The 22,785-nt window shown below is 40.4% G+C and overlaps 2 protein-coding genes across 3 annotated transcripts; one reads left to right on the top strand and one right to left on the bottom strand.

Annotated features, from left to right (window-relative positions):
- Nucleotides 1–2,190: 2,190 nt before the first annotated feature.
- On the top strand, nucleotides 2,191–14,988 carry si:ch211-217a12.1 (alanine aminotransferase 2-like). The gene is made up of 12 exons (XM_031282002.2): nucleotides 2,191–2,306; nucleotides 2,399–2,587; nucleotides 6,207–6,296; nucleotides 6,437–6,545; nucleotides 6,740–6,873; nucleotides 9,530–9,773; nucleotides 9,867–9,946; nucleotides 10,442–10,578; nucleotides 10,749–10,923; nucleotides 13,105–13,260; nucleotides 13,357–13,469; nucleotides 13,824–14,988. The coding sequence occupies exons 2-12, from the start codon at nucleotides 2,441–2,443 to the stop codon at nucleotides 13,912–13,914; spliced, it is 1,476 nt and encodes a 491-aa protein (XP_031137862.1). The 5' UTR covers nucleotides 2,191–2,306; nucleotides 2,399–2,440; the 3' UTR covers nucleotides 13,915–14,988.
- A 111-nt stretch (nucleotides 14,989–15,099) lies between these two features.
- pdia4 (protein disulfide isomerase family A, member 4) lies at nucleotides 15,100–22,667 on the bottom strand. Of its 2 annotated transcripts, none has more exons than XM_031282001.2 (10): nucleotides 22,375–22,667; nucleotides 21,726–21,891; nucleotides 21,401–21,606; nucleotides 21,150–21,288; nucleotides 20,698–20,903; nucleotides 19,162–19,320; nucleotides 18,822–18,973; nucleotides 17,041–17,197; nucleotides 16,131–16,364; nucleotides 15,100–15,754 (listed from the first exon to the last, which is right to left on the bottom strand). In XM_031282001.2, exons 1-10 carry the CDS (start codon nucleotides 22,448–22,450, stop codon nucleotides 15,339–15,341), a joined length of 1,911 nt encoding a protein of 636 aa, XP_031137861.1. In that variant the 5' UTR covers nucleotides 22,451–22,667; the 3' UTR covers nucleotides 15,100–15,338. The 2 variants fall into 2 exon arrangements, with proteins under 2 accessions (XP_031137861.1, XP_031137860.1); XM_031282000.2 differs by having other exon boundaries at nucleotides 21,726–21,900; nucleotides 22,375–22,666.
- Nucleotides 22,668–22,785: the final 118 nt, after the last annotated feature.

Raw genomic sequence — 22,785 nt, 5'->3', positions numbered from 1 at the left:
GACATGGATCCAACCTGATGTGCTGTCAGTGCATTCTAATTGCTGTATTGCATTTCAGTTTTGATAGTGAGTTTTACTGAGCCCTGTTTAGAAAAAACAAACATAAAAACATTAATGCTTTCACAAATTATTTTTTGTATTTTTTTTAATGCAAAATTATTTATTGAATGGATCTAGACATCATAGCTGTTTATGTATCTTATGGTATTGTTTATAGGAAGTTGACTCAGATAAAGATGTTTGTAAAGAAACATCACATTCAAGCTTTTGGAGCTTTTTATACATTAGATAGGGTCAAATAATAGTCTTATGGTTAGAGAAAAGAGCCAAGACACTGACGTTTATTCCTGGACTGTCTTGTTCACATAAAGTTGAGGATGTCTTCCCCTTGTGGTAAAATTGTGCACTACATTTTAACCCCCCCACCCCCCCAATGTGTTTTCCCTTCCTCTTACGTCAAGTGCTGTGAATGAATGTCACAGTCCGTTCTAATCCATCTGCCAGGGCAGCACGTGATACTCATAGTAAACACTCCAGTACACGTAAGTTATAAATAATTATAATATATTACATTCAGATAAAACTTGAGAACCTTTGTTTCAGGTTATTAATAACATTACATTATCTTTGAAAATTTGTTTTAGTGTTTTTTCCTTTAAGATGCACTTACCACTTACCTACACACACTTGAATTGAAAGCAGGTCTACTAACAACAGGAACAACTAAGTAACAGTGCATGCCAGTGACATACAGATAAGAAGAAAGAGAGCATCAGCTTCATACAGTAAATTAGTGACCATTTAAAGCATTAATGGTACAACTGGTCTGGGGACAAACTCTAAGATATGCCCCCCACACACACACACACATTTTGGACAAGAACATGGCCACACAGCAAAACATTTTAGCCACCTAAAAAAAGGCCCACCTAAAAAAAATCAATATTGGCTTAAGTGTACGCTATATTAAGAATATTTTCACCCCTTCACCTTGTCTTTTTAAGTACCTCATGCAACCCCACTTCAAAATATCCAAACAACACCATCCAGGACATGGATGATGAAACCTGCTTTTGTTTAGACATGGACTTAGACTGTGAGCCAAGGCTGCTGAGTGACTAAGAAAGAGCTGTGTTATATATTATGTGATGTTGATTTGACTTTTTGATTAGGTATAGGCTTAATGCAACAGACACAGTCACGTGATGCTGCGATATTACACACTGCATGTGCATGACACATGACGGTGGCCGGGACATCACATGCTTGTAGGTGAACTGTTTTAGTATGGGATATCAAATGTCTTTCCCAAGCCCTTTCCAAGACATCTGGGGGGGTGTATCTGTCTCACACTCTGTCCTTCTCCCACACAGTGGGATTCCCTTTGCTGTGCCCAGATTCTGAGTGCCCTGATGGGGGTGGGATGCACATTAACCATTGCAATCTAAGGTTATTTTTTTGTCTAAAATCCCCTTGTTTTAAATGAAGGGCATATGATAATAATAATAATAAATTGAATTTATATAGCGCTTTTCACGAACTCAAAGCAAACAAACAAAACAAAACATATGATAGATTAAAGGATCCCTGACAAAATATGCTGCTCCATTATTCCTTGAAAGACCAAAGCAACACACCCAAGCAGTGTTGTAATATACGCACCCTTATGTCTCAGTGACAGTCACAGAGCTCTAAGTGTGACTAAGTGTGACATTTAGTAAATGTAAAGCTCCTCAGTGTTCATGTTTGTACAAATCAGCCAGTTTGACTTGTTAACATTATAGGCTACCATGTTGTGTTTTTGGATGCTTTCAAGTGACAAAAAAAAAATCGATGTGGTATAAGTTTTGAATGCAGCAGTGTTTCTAAATTGTTGTATTACTTTTACTTTAGCTATAATTAGGTACTTTGCAATACTTACTATTTACTTACCTACTTACTTACTCAACACGACTGCAAAACCCTAATAGAATAGGCCGTTTCATCTATTTTGCAGTGACAACTGGATCTCATTACTCAAGTATGCTAATCTGTCATTCTTAAAATTTGCCTCCTAAAGTTTATCTGTCCCATTGCTGTACGCGAACGCGAAGGGCCTTTGAGATAACCGTTTATCCGACAGCACGTAAAGGCGTCATTTGGCACGCTGATGCTGATAAGAGTCACATGCGAAGTCACTGAAGAAATACAGCCAACCACGAGCAAAGGCGAGCGAAGGCGTGGCGGTCGGGTGGGAATATGAACTCTGCTCAACTGCGTCTGCCGGACCTCAGAGGAGCTCGAGTAAAATTCCTGCTGAACAACTGGTAACAGCAGCTGATACACTTTTACCTGCTCATGTATTTAAGGTTAGTTAATGTTCATTCTTAAACATTTTAAATCTTCTTTTATGTTTCAGATAGCCAGTCCAGCGTGACGGAGTGCGCGTGACATAACAAACATGTCCCAGCAGGCAGCGAACGGGGTCCCGTGCAGGGGCAAGGTGCTTACTTTGGACAACATGAACCCCAATGTGAGGCGGGTCGAGTACGCGGTCCGTGGTGCTATAGTCCAGCGGGCTGGGCAGATAGAGAAGGAGCTGAAAGAGGTAAAGCCAATTAAGTGTGGGGGTGCAACATATGCACGCCTTGGTGCACGCGGATCGGAGTTAAGTTTGATAATGCACGAAGAAAAAGAGAAAAACGCGAGAAAAAAAAGACATTTGGCTAGTGTATTGTGGCACAGTAGGGAGTTAGGTTTTAGTTTTGAAAAGCTGTTTTATTTATTTAAATCATGATATCAATGACAATATGCGGCACATCACATTTGGGTTGGGTTATTCATAGCGGTAAAAGCGAATATATAGTAAATCAAAGAAAATTGTGAAATCAAATAGTGAGTATAGGCCTATGTGTGTGTGACAGATGGATAGTGATAAATATTGAACCACTTCAACAGCTGGAATTTGACTTCAGCAAACAGCCAGATACTCGTCAGATACTACTAGTTGTTGTTGTTTTTTTTTTTTTTTGCATAAAGCTTTTTCCGTTACGTATTTCCAAACACCTTTTGGAAATTAGTTTTTATTTTTTTTAATTATTTTATTATTTTTAAGTAAAAACACTGCAGCTCCTAAAACATTAAAAGTGCCTCAGGTTTATTTTGGTACACATCCAGCTACTGTAGACAGCAAAAAAGTTATTTTCCTGCTCTGTTTCCTCAAGATATGGTCCTCAAGAAATAGAAAAGGGAAATAGGTAGCCCTGATCAATAAGATGTTTGTCTTGGACATTTTTTGCTGACTGACTGAGAGAGTGGAGGCAGGATATAGGTAGGTTGACTTTTAAAAGCCTGCTTGACATCAGCGGTGGGCGTTAGTTCTGTGCAGCACTGCTCAACTCATATTACACTCTGCTGTGGTAACATGGATCCACCATGCTTTCCTAAGGAAGGGCAAGAATGTTGAACAGGGAGTCTTTTAAAAGGCTGTAATGCAACCTCTCTGCAGAGACACAGTTCGGACTGCTAACTCTAGCCTGAGGTGGCCTGAGAAGATGTGTATGTCGTGGAGAGTTATTATGTAAGATGAGAGGGTACATTCTCTATCCAACTCTTTTGTCTCTCTGAGTTTGCTTACCTCCTCCCCAATGGGGAAAGAGTTCATTGGACAAAGCTGCAGCTGTGAGGCCCAGCAGTGTCACAGGCATTTCTCTGCAAGGAGGTTTAGTACAAGCAGCCCCAATTCTGTTGAAAGTGCCCGAGTTCTTGGAATCCACTTGTTCTTCTACTTAAAAAAGGAAAAGAACAAAAACGGAACCTGTGCTCAATGTTTGCCTGGAATAACTAGAATTATTTGCTGCAGGACCATAAAATGTTTGCTTATGAATTATACCGTTTTATGTTAGACAGGTCAAATCCAAAGACCAGAAGAAAGTGTAATTTAGACACATACATGAGCTTAGATAAACCTGCTTTATACATTAGTTACACTTGCCGCAATGCAAATGAAAACAATCTGCAATGTGAATTCCAGGAGTTTTCTGGGATCAGAAGAAGGGTTTAATTACTGCAGTTGCCTTGTCATCTGCGGGTGTGCTTCCTGTCCGATCTCTGACTGGAACACTTTTACTGATGGCTCAGCAGGTTTATACAAGTTTGTATGTGTTTTTGCATGCATGCGCTGGTGTGATGATGACTCTTATAAAATCCTTGCCCAGACATCTGGCATGACAGTGCCTGCACTGCAGTAAGCTTTTTCAGGCTTTGGATCTAAACTGCTGGCAAGTCTACATTATCAGCGACAATAGACTGAAAGAGTTCAGAGAAAGTAATTCATTTTAACTGTGGTATTGGGAGGGTTACTTTCATGTCTATTTGCATCTTGTTAAAAATAGTATTGAGCAAAGCAGCAGTGGTTATTCATCAATCTGTATCAGATACATTTTGAATTAGTACAGTTCACATTATTCTAGCATGACTGAACATTGTTGGAGGGATGTGAGTTTGACATTATATCATAAGACTAAATGAAACATGAATTCAGGTCAGGCTCTATTCAGCCTGGTGACCTAGAGGGTTTCTTGGCCTGGCGGGCTGGTCTGGCTTGTGTAATCCGTGCTGGGTGCGCTGCAGAACGCAGCGCTGAGCCGGGGAACCGACTGGCTTCTCTCTTTCCCAGAGAACAGAAGCCTCTTTGTTGCTCGAGGACAAGGCAGGGACGGGGACTAAAAAGGAAACGTGCTGCGTCCAGTTACTTAGATTTCAAACAAGCTCGTATCTGACTTAACGCTAACCCAAAGAACCGTGTAGGCCTTGCTCTTGCTGTCATGCAAGGACACGTGAATGTTAATATTGATACAGTTCTACCTGTGCCCTTGGATGCCTTTTTGCCTCGTATTTTATCATGTAGAAAATCATATTGCATTGTAGTTTGTTTTTGCTGTCCCAACCTCTCTGGAGTGACTCGATAGACAAGTATTTTTAAATGTAGCTTCCTATATTGGTGAAAGCAGTTCCTACTGTAGCTTTCTGTTGGTTTGACTAGATCAAATGAGGTGTGAGTTTGATAACCCGCATGACATGTTTTCACTTGCCAGCAAAGAGATGGTTACATCACGTTTACCTGCTTGCAGAAAACAACAAGTTCAGATCAAGGGCATCCACAACAGTCAGGCACGATATGCAAATCCATTATGCCAATATATTTTGCTCTGCAATAGTGTTTACTTCACAATATGTCCATTGTGAATTTCTTTGGACATTTTTAGTTTTGTTGGACATTGTAATTCCACTGTATTTCACATCAGCATGCAGTGAAATGTAATGAATATATTGACTATAATTCACAAAAGCCCAGAATTATCAATGCTCAGCCCTGGTTAAAAGTAACAGGGGACATCTATTGTCACATTACCTCATGTTATAAACAGCAACAGGTGCAGCACGTTGTGACCAGCAAACAGACGTACAGACACCAAACCAGAGTTTGCCGGTCCAATTAGGCCAAAGAGATGAAAGACTTTCTAAATCCATAAAGATGAATAGTGAGTTGACAAGAGAAATGTAATAGAAAAGGACTCAAGCTTGTCACGCAATTGGATTAAGCCAGCAATTCTTCTGGAAATTCATGACAAGAAACGGAAGGGGGCTGTGTCTCCGTGAGCCCCAGCAGCAGCAGCGTCCTCTCTGCCCAAGCCAGCACTTCCTGCTCCGCATGCCAAACCAGACCCTTTGCCAGGGTGCTACTGAGTTTAGGTGCATGTGTGAAATGAATATAGTTGTCTTTGGTTTAATTTACATGCTGAGCCATCAGGTGGTGTACACAGATGTGATGTAGTTATTAACCATCTGTGTCTGGAAGATATTATTTTCCCACAACCGAAGTCCTGTAAGGGACAATTTGAGGCTCAGAATTTCTCCAATTCACAACTGCACAGTCAAGTCAAAATGTTAACACATTTCAATAATAGTATTATAATAATTCTCTTTATCATATAAAGACGGCAAAAGGGAGAAAGAGGTACATATGAGGGCAAAAGGAAGTCTAACTTCTCACTGTAGAGAGAAGTTTCAACTGTATCTTGACTCAGTGTCTCCCACTTACAGTACTCCTTGTTACATGTTCACACACACTCCAGTTGTTGAGAAGCTGTTGCTTTTGATGTAAGATCAAGACTTGTTCCTTTAATTTCTGATCTGAGATTCACCTGACCAGTTCTCTGTCCTAGGGAGTCAAGAAACCTTTCACAGAAGTCATCAAGGCTAACATAGGCGATGCCCACGCCATGGGTCAGAAACCAATCTCATTTCTCAGACAGGTAGGACAACTTTCTACCGTTTTGAGTGTTTGTATTTAATAATCAGGTAGCATTCATTGTTCCACGTGAAATGGGATTTACTATATCCATACATACTGAATGTACCATGGTGCCTGTTCTTTTTTTCCCTCCTTTCTCAGGTCTTGGCTCTGTGTTCTTACCCTGAACTCCTGGAAGACAACAAGTTTCCAGAGGATGCCAAGCACAGAGCGCGGCGTATTCTCGAGGCCTGTGGTGGCCACAGTATAGGTCAGTCATCTCCCCCTCGCTCCACCAACCACATTTATACCCCCTCCCTCCAACACACACGTCACCAGCACCCACCTCCATTTGTCTATTCATTAATCATTTATTTGGACATTCTGTACACTATTGAAACCGAGCATCAACTGATCAATGTAGTGTGTTTTGTTTGAATCAAAGTTAATTTTCATGTGTTCAAGGGGCCTACAGTGCTAGCCAGGGCATTGAGTGCGTTCGTCAGGATGTGGCGCGCTACATAGAGAAGAGAGATGGTGGAATCCCCTCCAACCCTGACAACATCTACCTCTCCACTGGAGCCAGTGATGCCATTGTGGTATGGGGTTACACTTTTTAAATTGTCTCTTCTCCAGAGTCAGACCTTGAGTTCCAGCACATTAGACAGTCACATACTTTTGGTATAATTGGCCAATGGATCTCTTCTTTGTTCAACTTCTGTTAATTATATACTCAGCTGTACTTTGCACATCTATGACTTTACTCCACCCACAGACCTTTGTAACTGTCAATACAGCTTTCTCTCGTTTTATGCAACCTAATCAGGCTACTGAATGACCATACGATACACTCAACTATATAACTACAAGATATCTACTGTTGACTGCCTGCAGTGTTACTGTGACATTTTGGCCCTCAGTGTAGGTGTGTTTGTTTATTCTGCTGTCCTTATGTAGATCTGCCCATCTCCAGCAAGTTTGTCAGTCTTGTATTATGTAACTGTCTACGTGCAACATCACCAGACGTGATTGGTTATACATCTACCTGCTTTATTAAATACTGTACAGTGCTCCAGACTAATTATTTTTATTGGTTGCACTGGTGCGCCTATCTTTTTCATTTAGATGCACCAAAGATTTTTCACTATGGCTTTTGGGTAGCCTGGTCCTACCAGACTCTCGTACATTTCAATTGTACAGAGAGTCTGGCCACTCTCCATTGACAAGTGTTAACTTCCTTGAAGGCGGGTACTCTGTTGAAGTCTCTGTTGGATCTGCCCAGAGCCACTCTGGTAGCCTGGCTCCGCCCTCCTACGTACTGTCTGGTAGGACCGAGGGGGTAAGCTTCGCTTCAGAGCTCGAACCTCTATGGCGCCATTTTGATGCTACAAAGCGATCACCCGACGTTAGCATTCCATTGACTGCCATTCATTTTGACGTCACTTTGACAGCGAATAACTTTACATCTGAAGCGTTTAAAGACTTTATTTGTACATTATTTCTAAAGAAACACGACAATGTATAAAAGGCTCCATTACCTTATACCTCACGTTATGGCTCCGTAGTATACGTTTTTGTAAAAAATAGGTTAACGATTGTGTCATAACCACGCGACTTACTGTCGCATAGTAGAGGAATTACCGTATAGTACAGGAGAAGCTCGCAGGCAGTTTCGACTTACATTAGCTGTTTAAGTTTAATTACTAATGTTAACTAGCATTTTAGTTAGCAATAATTAGTGTCCATGTTATCTCCTTACATATACCTACGCTCTCCGTCTCTGCAAGATTAGGAATGATTGAGATTTCTCTTGGCACAGCTACCAGAAGACTTACAACTTTCAGACAGGTTGCTCACGTCACATTTACGTCGTCTCTCTCAGTTGGAGGCTGCGCAGTAATGCTCAGCGCTCGCCGGAAAAGTGCTTCTAATATCCTTCACTGGTCTCCGTCCAGAGCAACGGGATCTGTTGGTCCATTCTTATATACTGTCTATGGGTAGGACCAGGCTAACAAGAGGGGAGACGACAACAACTATCGGCTTAGCATCGCTAGCGTTCGCCTTAGCCAACTCCTTCACCACTAACGGAGCGAGCTAGAAAATCAAACTTTTCCCGAATCCAGTGGGGAGGAGGGCCATGACATCATGGCCACCAACAAAACTCACCATGACATCATGGCCACCAACAAAACTCAGCAAAGATTGTTCTTGCTCGGGCTTTAACGTTGCGTTGCCACAACGGACCACATCTTTCTCCGCCGCCATTATGGAACTACAACTCAAAATGGCGCACGTCACGACCTCAACGTCATCGTTCTCAGCCACTCCCTCTGTGCGCTGATTGGACCGGTTAACATTTGACCGGCGAAAACCCAAGAATATACCGCAAACCCAGACAGAGTGCTGAAGGAAAATGAAAATTGAGTGGAAGTACATAGGAGGGTGGAGCCAGGCTAGCTTTTGGGTGTAGCAATAAACTCAACTTCAGCTGAAAGGCTGTGCTAACTCTGTTTCAGTGATCAATAAAGCATTCAGAACTTTAGTGGCATCCTCTTGTGTTTCTGTTGTGGACAGCATGTCTAACCACTTCATATCAGTTTAATCTAGAATAGAAAATAGATCTTTTGTATCATATTATTAAAATCTGAATAATGATTACTATTTTAAATGTTATGCATGTCTTATTTCTGCTTAAACCATTGGAGATATTGGATTCCACTGAGCGCAGCTGACCATGGCCACCCTAGACAATACTTGTGACGCATAGTCTTATTTATTTTTTTACGGAGCCCCGGCACGTTGCACAGAGCAGATCGAGCTGGGCAATGATTTAGGAGGTGGTAAGGGCCGCAAAGCGCCACAAACTGTCAATTCTCAGGTGAGGAGTAGCCTGGCTGTTCACGGCAGAATTGCAATTATTCCACGGTGGTTAGCAAGCGAATCGCTTCTCTGTACTTTTCTAATCGCACATAGAGCTCTCTGTCGGGCAGCGCTTTGGGGCACATCAGCCTCCTGTCTGGACCCAACTCTACACACACATGCACACAGAGACAGACCAATGAAAATGTTGGGTCGCACTCTGGAGCCCTGCTGTAGATGCTTTTCCGACACTGAAAGGAACATCCTGCCAGTCGATATACTGTATGTTCTTCCACATTTTGTCCTCCAGTACTACTACCACCTCAACTTTCATCATTTCTCTCTTCCCCTCCCCTCCTTTCCTATCTTCTTCCTCCCTACACCTCCTAATCCCAGACCATGCTGAAGTTGCTGGTGTGTGGCGAGGGCCGTGACCGGACAGGAGTAATGATCTCCATCCCCCAGTACCCTCTGTACTCGGCCGCCTTGGCAGACCTGGGTGCCGTGCAGATCAGTTACTATCTGGACGAGGACAAGTGTTGGAGTCTGGATGTCGCAGAGCTCAAGAGAGCCGTCGATGCAGCCAGGCAGCACTGCAATCCCCGCGTCCTCTGCATCATCAACCCCGGAAACCCCACTGGTATGTGCGGTGATAGCAGTTTATGTGGGTTTTTAAATGCTGTGTGTATACGTCTGACTTTCATCATAAACTTCTGGTTGCCCTGTGTGATAGGTCAGGTCCAGAGCAGACAGTGCATCGAGGATGTGATCCGATTTGCTAAAGAGGAGCATCTCTTCCTCATGGCTGATGAAGTAAGCAAAAAAAAAAAAGTTTTTCGCCTTCTTTCACATCACTGTTTGGGATTCGACCACAATTATAAGAACCTTCAAAGTTTCAACCCACACATAGAGCAGGGTAACAATTAATTTTCTGATAGTTATCTGATGCATTTACACTGAATAGTGGTTGACAAAAACACCTCAACATAATGCCGTCCGGTACAGCACCACCTCTAACTACAGCTTTGAAAATGATCATACAGATTTGAAAAAGTAAAGACGATGACTGAATACACTTCAAATTGACAACAGATTTCAAAAACATTTAATAAGGGTAATGTATGAACATGGTAACCTATTCTCACTTAATTCATTACTACAGAAGTTAAATACAGTAAATAATTTGTTATGAGCACATCTGCGCTTCATGACCCCTTTTCAGTAAACGATTGAAGATATACTAATTGCACATTTCAGTTTAATCTTTTTGGATAATGTGTTTTTTAATAAGCTGTTTTTCTATGTCAGGTCTACCAGGATAATGTGTATGCAGAGGGCTGTAAGTTTCACTCCTTTAAGAAGGTGTTGTTTGAGATGGGACCAGCATACTCCAGTACAGTGGAGATGGCCTCCTTCCACTCTACCTCCAAATGCTACATGGGAGAGTGAGTAGCTAGAAACACACACGGACGAGACTTTCTTGTATATTTATACTTAAAGACACTTGGAGGTGTTACTTCTACAAACTAAGCTCCCATTGGTGACGTGTACATCACCTGTACTAAGAGTATACTTTGTGTTTGACTTATTCCTTACCTCTGTTTGCTTTTGTCAGATGTGGATTCCGTGGAGGCTACATGGAAGTGATTAACATGGACCCTGAAGTGAAGGCTCAACTTACAAAACTGGTGTCTGTGCGTCTTTGCCCCCCCGTTCCAGGACAGGCTCTCCTGGACCTTGTGGTCAACCCCCCGCAGCCTGATGAACCCTCCTACAACACATTTATGAAGGTCTGAAAAACACAAAATTTACTTATGTAAACACTTATATACACCACAGCATATAATCTCTGCACACAAAGCCTGCATTCAGTGTAAAGAGGAAACCTCGGAAATTATACTATATACTATATATTCTGTTTTTTTTTTACTTTTTTCAAAATGCTATTTTGTTTTTTTTCCGACATACTATACTATGACTTTCATTCCACTTTTTTTGATATACTATACTATTGACTGACTTTTTTCGACAACTATACTATGACCTTTTGACATACTACACTGACTCTTTTCATCATACTATACTATATACTAAACTTTTTTCAACATACTATACTATGTTTTTTTTTTTGACTTTTTTTCAAAATGCTATTTTTTTTCGACATACTATGACTTTTTCCCCACTTTTTTCAACATACTATACTATGACTTTTTCCACTTTATTCAACATACTATACTGTGACTCTTTTATGACTTTTTTCCACATAAAATACTATGACTTCACCACTTTTTTTGACATAGTATACTGTTTTTTTTTTTACTTTTTTCAAAATGTTATTTTGTTTTTTTCTGACTTACTATACTGTGAATTTTACCACTTTCTTCCGACATACTATACTGACTCTTTTCAACATACTATACTATGATTTTCTTCCACTTTTTTCAACATACTATACTATGACTTTTTTCCACTTTATTCGACATACTATAGTACGACTGTTTTCGACATAGAATACTATGACTTTTTTTGACATACTATACTATGACTTTTTCCACACTTTTTTCAACATATTATACTATGACTTTTTTCCACTTTTTTCGACATGCTATACTATGACCTTTTGACATGCTAAACTATGACTCTTTTTAATCATACTATATACTAAACTTTTTTTCCACTTTTTTGACATACTATGACTTTTTTCGACATACTATACTGACTTTTTCCACTTTTTTCGACATACTATACTATGACTTTTTTTCGACATACTATACTATGACTTTTATGACTTTTTTCAACATACTATACTATAACTTTTTTGACATGTTTTTTTTTTTTTTTTACTTTTTTCAAAATGCTATTTTGTTTTTTTGACATACTATAACTTTTTCCACTTCATTCAACATACTATACTATGACTCTTTTATGACTTTTTTTCCACATACTATACTATGACTTTTTTCCACCTTTTTCGACATACTATACTATAACTCTTAAATATACTATACTTTTACTTTCTTTCCACTTTTTTCAACATAAAAAATATAGGATGACTTTTTTGCACTTTTTCGACGTACTATACTATGACTTTTTTTTACACTTTTTTCGACATGCTATACTATGACCTTTTGATATACTATACTATATACTAAACTTTTCTTCCACTTTTTTGACATACTATGACTATTTTCAACATACTATACAAACTTTTTTCCACTTTTTTTCGACATACTATACTATGACTTTTTTCCCACATACAATACTATGACTTTTATGACTTTTTTTGACATACTATACTTTGACTTTTTCCCCACTTTTTTCAACATACAGTTGTGTTCAGAATAATAGCAGTGTGTTTTAAAACAGTGAATAATGCTCACAATCCTTAGAATAGCTTTTAATTCCATAATATCAATGCATTGGGAACACTGCACATTCAATTCCAAATCAAAATATGACCAAAATTGATCAAGTTTGTGTTATACCTTTACAGAAAGTGAAGAAAAAGGAATATTAGGCTGTTCAAGCCTGAAAATAGCAGTATTTGCATTTTTTTTACAATCTCAAACATTTACTGTTACTATTGACTATGACTTTTTTCCACTTTTTTCGTCATACTATGACTCATTTGTGACTTTTCCAACATACTTTACTATGACGTTTTTGTCCACTTTTTTGACATACTATAACATTTTTGGGACTTTTTTTTTAACATACCTATGACTTTTTAATGACATTCTATACTTTTTATGGCAAACTACACTATGGATTTTTTGTTTCACAAGAGATTTGGTTTAGGTGGTAGTATACAGTATCACACTGACATAACTGTTAAACCCACTTTAGAATGTAAAAATTGGAAGCAAGACAATTTTTTTTATTACCAGCATGGATATGTTAACCACATGATGTTGAAGATAATCATAAGAATATACACCATAAACCTTTTTAAACTTTTGCTTTCCCTTCAGGAGCGGACAGCAGTGTTAGCAGCTTTAGCAGAGAAGGCCAGGCTGACGGAGCAGATCTTCAATGAAGTACCCGGCGTCACCTGTAACCCTGTGCAGGGGGCCATGTACACCTTCCCCCGCATCGCTCTGCCGCAGAAGGCCATCGACAAGGCAAAGGTCTGATAGACCCACACATCCCTACCTCTCAAGAATAAGCCTCATCCCAATTTACTCGTCTGTGTTAAAAAAGTGTGTGTGTCTGTCCATCCACAGGAGGAAGGCCAGGTCCCAGACATGTTCTACTGCATGAGGTTGCTGGAGGAGGAGGGTATCTGCCTGGTGCCAGGTAGTGGCTTTGGCCAGAGAGAGGGAACCTTCCACTTTAGGTTAGCACAGCTAAACCATCTCTGCTCTGAGTCAAAGTGTTTGTTCTTCCTTAACTTCATGGTGGAAAAAGCTTATTGCAAGCATTCTGTGCTATAATCATTACATACAAGATCATGTTTTTTCTTTGGTCATTTAAACCTGACAAGATATTGTTTCCTTTCCACTCATACTGCACCATTTTGTATTGTTGTAAAAAGTGTATTTTTAGTACAAGTATGCTTCTTAAATTAATTTAGGTCCTGATAGCAAAATGATCATGAAAATCATTTTGGATTAAATTTATGAAAGTAATTCACTACACCTGTGACAGTATTGCCAATAACTCACATCCTTTCTCCTGCCGTTGTGTCCAGGATGACCATATTGCCTCCTACTGAGAAGCTGAAGATTGTGCTGCAGAAGATCAGTGACTTCCACGTGCGGTTCACACAAGAGTTTTCATAGCGATCAGAAGACCAACTCATTCAGTGCCAGTATCTTTAAGTGCCTTTGTGTTAAGGAGGCAGCAGTAAGGCTGCAGTCGAATAGTCAAAAAAAAACATCCTTTTTCCAAACCACTTTTCCTTGACGTAGATGGAAAATGTCTGAGCCATGTTACCGTGTCGTTTCATGCAGGCTATATAACCGGGACAACCCAGTGCAAAAATTACTTCATTACCAAAATTGGAATTAAAATAAAAGGATTATAGGCTACCAGTCACAAAGACAGTCACATTTTAGAATGGTTGCTCAAGCTCACCCTACTGTCCTCATATTTACCTGCATAAATCCAAATTAGGATTGTCTGAAAAATCATTGTTAAATTTATGCAAGATAGGCGCATATATATATATATATTCTTACCAGCCGAATGAGGCGGCGCTTTAAATGTTGGGACGGGATTATCATCTTTCGTAAATGGTCTGGTGTATCCTATGCTGAAGGAGATAAGAAAGCATTGATGCACCTTTCCAGAATTCAACCATCTCTGATCATGGCTGCCAGTTAGATACTTCCTTTCACTCAGCTAGAAACCTTCCCAAGCAAAAAAAAAAAAGACTATTCGACTGCAGCACATCGCCTCCTGCAATACATATCTCTCACCTCAATGCTGTAATTCACTGAATCAGATGTTTTTACTGTTTTGCATCAGTGAAGAACCTTGAACGCTTTCTGGTTTAGACTAGTGAGAGATGGATGCCCTCCTCATGTGTATGTACAGCATGTGAAGATGTTATATTCAGTAAAAGATGTACTTTCATAAAGCATTAGCCAGCCAGGTTTGTAATGATCAAATGTTCCTAGTGCTGCTGATTGTATGTTATATAAAGAGTTTAAGATAACTTACATGTCCTTGTCACAGCTACAGGTGCATCCCTGTCCTGCCAAGACTCATACAGCCAAATTAGTTTAAAGTATATTAATTTAATAACTTGATTGATTAGCTGTAGCGAATGCATCATGCTGAGGCCTAAATTGTAGCCATTTGTATTACTAATATGTAAACTGTTAAATGTGATTAAAACACTTGAATTTCTACAACACCTGTTATGTGAAATGTATGGAATGCCAGCTGTTACATTTGCAAAACATTTTCTAGCTTATGATTCACAGTAACAAAAGTCACATTTGAGCGCTGGCCCACAAAGATGTCATCATTTTTAGTTTTATTTAAAAAGAGTGAAATCTTTGATATTGCTTACATGCTTTTAGAAACAGAAGAAAGCTGAATCTCTTGGAATGAACAGAAACTAAAAAAATGATTAATCAATCACAGCAACTCAGTAACACCATTCAACTCCAGTGTTCCCTTCACCTTCCCAGAGGCCTCCTAAGACAGCCCGAGCACGGTTCAAGTTCTTGGCTACTACTCGTCGAGAGAGATGCTTTCAAAGTTCGTCTCTCTTCTGTGATAGCTTTGTGGCATGCTTTTCCAAGAACTTGCTTAAGGCCTCTACTGTTCTGTCTCCACTTTCAAATTTGATGGGGCTCTGCTTGCTGTTGCTTGGGGCAAAGTATATGGTGGGGAAGCCTTCCGCTTTGTAGCTCTCGTTTGGCACGTCGTTGGCTGTGCTGTCCATCTTGGCGATCACCAGGTTCTTCTCCCCCTTGTACTTCTTGCCCAGAGCCAAATAGTCTGGCTCCAATTTCTTACAGTGGCCACACCAGGGAGCATAAAACTCAATCAGGACATCCTTCTGGGTATCCATGACGATCTCATCAAAGGTCTTTCCTACTACAACCTTAACTGGTCCTTTGTTGTTCTTTGGCACTGGCTGGGACTTGATGATAGGTTTGAGCTTTCCTGTAGACATGAGAAAGCATTTTTAGTGTGAACAGTTTATACTGAGCACAACATTATTCTCTATTAACATTTCTGTAGATTTTCCTTCACATTTATCATTCACTTTGAGTGTAATTCAAGGTTTTGGTCAGCCCTAAAGTGTCAATTACGCCATATTGTATAAGATGATGCTGAATTATATGATCAAATGAAATGTATTTATTCACAGTATATGTACTAATGCAAGGAATAGATTATGGCAGTGAATCTAACTAAATGTGGCACTTTCAAAAGTGAAAGTTGGGCTTTCATAAAATTGTTCTAATGCAAGCCACGCTCCTTTTACATGAGCCATCCTTCAAAATTTAATTTCCTAAGACAACAACTCAACCCTCACCTTTCTTGAAAGCCATAACAAAGTCTCTCAGAACGTCAGAGTCAAACTCCTCTGGCTGCATGGCAAACTTTTTGCCTCCATCTGCCAGAATTCCCACATTCACTTCCTCTCCACTGTCGCTAAGGCCCAGGCTCTTCAGCTCTTCTGCGTAGTCCTCCTCATCACCGATGGCAAATGTGTACTCTGGGAAGTCCTTGGCCACCTCAAGTACCTTGGACCTCCAGAACTGCGTAGCTAAAAATGAAAGACTGCATTGTAAATCCTCCACAGGTGGTAATTGTTAAAGTCATAAAAATGTCAGTGTAGTATGTCAAAAAGAATCATAGTACAGTAACGTGTTAAAAGTGTAGTAAAAAACAGTCATAAAAATGTCTAAAAGATCATGGTGCGTCATAAAAATATGTCATAGTATAGTATGTAATAAAAAAAAAAGTATAGTATGTTGAAAAACATAAAAAAGTATAACGTTAAAGTCAGTAAAAAGTCATATCAAAAAAATCTGAAAACAGTCACAGCATGTCAAATCAAAAAGTCTTAGTATAGTTTGTCGAAAAATATTCGAGTATATCCTAGTATAGTATGTGGGAAAAAGTCATTAAAGTCATAGTTTATACTGTTGAAAAAAGTCAAAGTATAGTATCTTGAAATAAGTCATACAAAGTTAATAGTATGTTAAAAAAGTAATGTTATAGTATGCCGAAAAAAAATAGCATAGCATATCGAAACAGTCATAAAAAGTCCAAGTATAGTATGTCAAAAAAGTCAGAATAGTATGGCGAAAAAGTCATAAAAGACATAGAATAGTTTGTCATAAAAATGCCATATCATGTACAATTTAAACTCATAAGATTACTAGCTGTTTAGCAAGATCCCAGTCAAAACTATTAACCTAAAAATAAGAGAAACTCACCTTTCCTGAAGTCAAAGCTAAAGTCAACTCCATAGTACACAACCACCAGGGGTCTTTTGGTGTAGCGCTTGGCATCATTGCTTGGTTTTCTGTGGCCCACCAGAGGAGTCACATGCTTTTTGAAGAACTCCTGCACTTCTGACACCAATGTAGAGTCCTATGTAATAAATGAATGTGTTTAGATCAAAGGTGACTTTTTTTTTTTTTTAGAGGTCGACCGATTCATCGGTTTTGCCGATTAATCGGCACCGATGGTTGATTGGTGGAACTATCGTTATCGGCAAAAATCCATACCGATAGTTTTTCCTGGTTGCGTCCGTTGCTGGAGCAGCGGAGAAGCGCGCGCTATCATTCAATACACAGTACACAAGAGCTGAGAAGGGTCTGCTGGCATCATGCATTACAATAGCGGCCTCTAGAGGCGACATAAAAACTATCACCGATGCCTCGTGTTTATTTTCGACACGTATTACTGCGCGCTGCACGGAGAGCACATTTTGTGCGGAGAAGGCTGACATCAGATGCGCATTTAAAGCATCGACAGCAAAAAGGTATGTATACAGTACATTTTGTCATATTATAAAGTTATTAATTTGTTGAATAGATGCTGCATTAGTAGAGAAAGAACAGCACAACAGTATGTTTGCTTTCGAGGCTGAGATGACGCTAAACATTAGTAGTAGGCTAACTTACCTCAAGCGGTTAAAACACTGACAAAAATAAAACGCAAGTCCGACCCAAATGTCTTAATCAGAACCCTACAGGATCGTCCACGATCCTAAACCTCCGATTCATATTTAGATAATTTAATAACAGTTAAACGTAGAGACTTACTGATTGCTGCAGCTAAAAGCTAACGAGTTAGCCGTCACGGGGGTGTCTTTGGTGTCTTTCTAGCCTTTACAGGTGATTTTCTATCCAGCCTGGAACTTGTGCCTTTTTTCGGGGTTGTTGAGCATTAAATCCAAACTGTTACATCCGAGATTTATCCACTTGATGTCCATAATTCATCACGTTTTCGGTCATTTCTGCCGCTAACTCCGTGCTACCCATAGACAGTAGGTGCTACCGACAAGGGAATCTCCCATGATGCCTTTGTTTATGTTTTCAACCAATGGGAAGGCAGGTCCATCACACATTATGCCTTATATGGGCATCCAAGCGAGAACAAAGAGTATAGTGGGAAAGATAGATCCCTCCAGGTCAGAGATCGTCTGTTACCGTTCTAAACCGTTCTACAGAGAAGAATGGCGTCACTGTTTTGAGATTTGGCATACATTTGGGCATTTTTTGAAGAAATGTAAATAGTTTGTCCTTTTTATATGAATTATAATGCTCATTATGTTTATTTTTGCACTGGATGACTCCAAATATGTAGGAGAACTGTTTTAGACAACACACATGCTTGTGTAGCATTGCTGTGGGTGTAATATCAATAAATAAGACATTATTATTTTGATTATTGGCAAAAGCGTCTGGACTTTTTTTTGAAACAATGTATGTATTTTGTCAACTGTATAAGTTATAAATACTATCGGTCAATTAATCGGTTATCGGCAAATACGGCCCAACCTAGCTATCGGTAAAATCCACTATCGGTCGACCTCTACTTTTTTTTATATTTTTTTTTATTAAGAGTCAAGCACTTGTCAGGTTAAACCCCTTATTGCTATTCTAGTCTTTTCCCCCACTGATACTAGAACTGAAAGAAAGCAGTCACGTATGATTGAGTTTCACACCCTATGACACTTCTAATCACAACCTGTGGAAAAAAACAGTACCTCCACTGCGAGTGTGTGCGACGCTGGCTCGTGCTTTGAGCGGAACTTTTCAGGCTGAACGATGACAATCTGACTGGGCGAAGCTTTGAGCAGTTTGGCCACTTCAGCGCTGAAGGAGTGACGGAAGGTGAAGTCTTCCCTCAGTGTATTACCTGCAGGACAGACAGCAATGAGAATACTAGCCACATGTCCAACAGTTTTCAAGACAGTCAGGCAGAGATATTAGAACTTTGACATTATGATGGAGTACTCAACTCAAGCAAAGTTTGATTTATGTAGCACACACACAGGCATGAAGTGAAGAATAACTTGAACATAACTCCAAGCTCATGGTACTTACAGGCCTCAATGTAGATCTCATAGGCTGCATCCTGTTCACTGGAGAACACACCAACTATGACCGCATCATCACCATCCTTGATGAGTTCCTGCACCTGTTTTACTGCCTGGACCTGCTTGGACGGAGGCCCTGCCTGCTCACTCATGTAGTCGACAATGCCTAGAAGGAAAGAGAAAGAGGTGGATCAACTGAGATGGATAACCAGAGATGTGCACACAGGCTTGCATGCATACAAACTAGGGCAAATGGCAAAATGAACGAGATAATATTGAGTTAACGCAAATTCCTTTTAACGCCACCTGTTTGTTTTTGTTTTTTTACACAGATTAACAAACGCGTCCTGTTATTCGGGCCTCAGGCCACTCAGTGGTGTGGAAAATCAGGAAGCGATGCAGCAGTTAACGTTGTGGATGGCTAGCAGAAACAGTTAAGTGCTACGTGGTAACATCCAGGGCATCGCCAAACCCGCCATCCACCGCCTGGCTCGCTGTGGCGGACTTAAGCGCATCTCTGGTCTGATCTACGATGAGACCGGCTGTGTGCTGAAGGTGTTTCTGGAGGACGTGATCTGTGATGCCGTTACCTAACACCGTGCACGCCAAGAGGATGACGGTGACTGCCGTGGCTGTGGTGTACGCTCTAAAGAGGCAGCCTGCATCCTGTACGGCTTCTGAGTTTAAGCCCAATCCTGAATCACAAATAAAAGGCTCTTTTAAGAGCCACACACTTAATCTAAAGATCAAGATACAAAAAAGGAAACAAACCTCCTTGCCATTCAAAAGACCCTTTTCTTAATCCATTTCTACGCAAGTTCCGTTTCAAAGCCCTTCCAGATGGTTCTCTTGACTTAAAGTGCTCATATTATGCTTTCCTTTATTGCGTTATATATCTTTTTTGTGCATGTAATAGGTTTACAAAGTGAAAAAACCCAAAGTCCACCCCAAAGGGACTTACCATCTCCAACAGAAAACACTGTTCACAAACTGCTCTTTGTAGTCCAGCCTTTACTTCTGTGATAAACGTGCATCACTTTGTAACACACGTTATAATGCTCGCCTAGCTGCTAGCATGGCACGCCCTCATACTCTGCTTCTGACTGGCTTGTATTGCTGACCTAGCTACTGCACATGGGCGACTCCCAACAAAGATGGAATAGAAGTGAGATGCCTCCCTCTGTAGCTAAAACAGAGAGCTCAACACACAGGGTGAAAACCACATAAACCTATTCTGCTACAACCTCTAAATACAATTATGAACCTGAAAATGAGCATAATATGACACTAACTTATTTGCATGTACTGTCAATGTGAATTGAGTTACCACTGGAGTACATCAAGTCTCAAAAACCACTTGAGCATTACAAACTTGAAAAATATTCATTTTAAAGTACATTTAGAACAGATAACAAATGTGCAATTAATCGTGAGTTCACTACGGAAAATCATGCAATTCGATATTTTCGATCGATTTACAGCCCTTATACAAAGAATACATGGAAAACAGCGGCTCGTATTAGTGTCCATGGTGTCCACCTACCACGCTGCTCTCTGGGCCCGTTGTAGTCGAACATCTTGCCTTTCCTGAAGATCTTGATGGTGGGATAGCCTGTTACGTCAAACCGTGTGGCTATCTCACTCTCAACAGTGGCGTCCACCTTGGCCAGAGGAATGGGAGGAGAGCGCGTGCTCAACTCCTTGGCTGCCTTCTCGTACTCTGGAGCCAAACGCTTACAGTGTCCGCACCTGAAGGGGAGTTATACAGGCAGCCAATGAGGAATGTTTTATTAGTCTTAACAGCGTCTAATGGAAAAACTCAACTACCACTGCAATGGATGTCAGTGTCTCACTTTAAAGCAACACTAGATTACATTACATTGTCCGCTTCCAACCTGTAGGGGGACTGAAGCGGGAAAAGTTCTCTAGCATTGCTTAAAAGCCAACAAAACAGTGACTATTGACGTTTGTATTTTATAACAGACAGTGACTGACCATGGAGCGTAGAACTCCACCAGGATGATGTCAGCATTGTTAACCGTCTCATCAAAGTTGTCCTTGGTCAGCACCAGAGTCGCCTCAGGAGGGAGCTTCCAATCTGGCTGAGCTACCTCTTTTACTCGGGCGACAATAGCTGTAACACACAGGCATTCAACATATTACAGCCAAAACTTAAAAAATAAAAAATAAAAAGGAGTTTGGTTTGAAAGGACGTGATGATGATTAAAATAATTAAATGTCCCTACCCTTCTCTGTCCTTTCCCCGTCGTAGTCCACAGCTTCCCCATTTTTCATGATCTTAATGGTGGGATAGCCAGACACGTCAAACCTGCTCGCTATGTCACTGGCTACTGTTGCGTCCACTTTGGCCACAGGTATAGGAGGGTCATTCTCCTTAAGAGTCTGAGCAATTTTTTCATACTCTGGGGCAAACTGTTTGCAGTGGCCACACCTAAAAGGATAAACAAAGAATACAGACATATTACAAAGTTTGCAGGGATATGTAAAGTAAGAGGGATGCTGTAAAATCTTTGCGAATGGGGAATGGCCAGGAGGAATACCAAGACGCACCATGGTGCATAAAACTCAATCAGAACTGTGTCTCTGCCCTCCATGAAAGTGTCATAGTTGTTGTTGGTCAAAACCAGCACTCCATTCTCTTCTTTCACCTCTGTGCCGTCATCCTCCTCCTCCTCCTCATCGTCACTGTCCTCTTCATCAGAATCCGCCTTCTCCTCTGCAACATCTCACAGCAGACAAGAAAGGGACACAGATTGATTTCAGGAGTACAAGCTCAGACAATGTTTTCCATTACAATGCTGCTTGTTTTAATGCTTAAACATTTGATAACATGTAGAAAGGGTTAGCAACATATATCCTGTTTGTACATGAGGGATACACCTGTCCTTTCACAATGCTGCACATTAACAATGTAACGTTACGACAGAAACAGCTAACGTTAACATTAAGATTTTGAATATGCCCAAGACTCGCAATCCTGGCGCATGCGTATGTGTGTGGCAGCCCTGATAACATTAGCTTTATCTGTCCTGTTAGCTAACGTGCTAACAGAACTAGCAGAGTTTCTACAGTAACTTAGCTAGCTAGTTTGCATAATAATGAATAGCAGGAAACACAGCGCAGCTGCGACATTGTTTCACTTAAATAACTCTTTCAGATGCAATAAACACATTAGGTTGTAAAAATTACTAGGACTTACCATCTTCGCATCTGCTGAGAGTTGCAAAATGTGCAACGCCGAGCAACACAATCAGCAGCAGAGCAACCTTCTTCATTGTTCACAAATGATGAGGCTCGGTGTTAACGATGTGCTTCTCCGAATTAGCCGGCGGCTAATTAACTTAGCTAATAACGCTGATGAATGTCATCAAAATACTGTCGGATGAACAGACCCACTGTCCGGATCAATACTGACGTGTGGCTGTAACACCTTTGACTAGTGCTTTCATACAAACTAATCACTTCCGAAATTACGCACACCGCCTCCAGTCTGGAACTTGTCTGACTTGCCACGTTGTGATTGGTCCTCATCATGGGCTATCCTCCAATCACAACTCGCCACTCAATTCTACGTTTAACTATGCTATTGGATACTTCTATTGAATGTTTC

Source organism: Sander lucioperca, chromosome 1 (assembly GCF_008315115.2).
Source record: "Sander lucioperca isolate FBNREF2018 chromosome 1, SLUC_FBN_1.2, whole genome shotgun sequence".
In the NCBI taxonomy this organism is placed as follows: domain Eukaryota; kingdom Metazoa; phylum Chordata; class Actinopteri; order Perciformes; family Percidae; genus Sander; species Sander lucioperca.
Note: the sequence above shows the minus strand (reverse complement) of the source record. Positions and strands in the feature narration are given on the sequence as shown.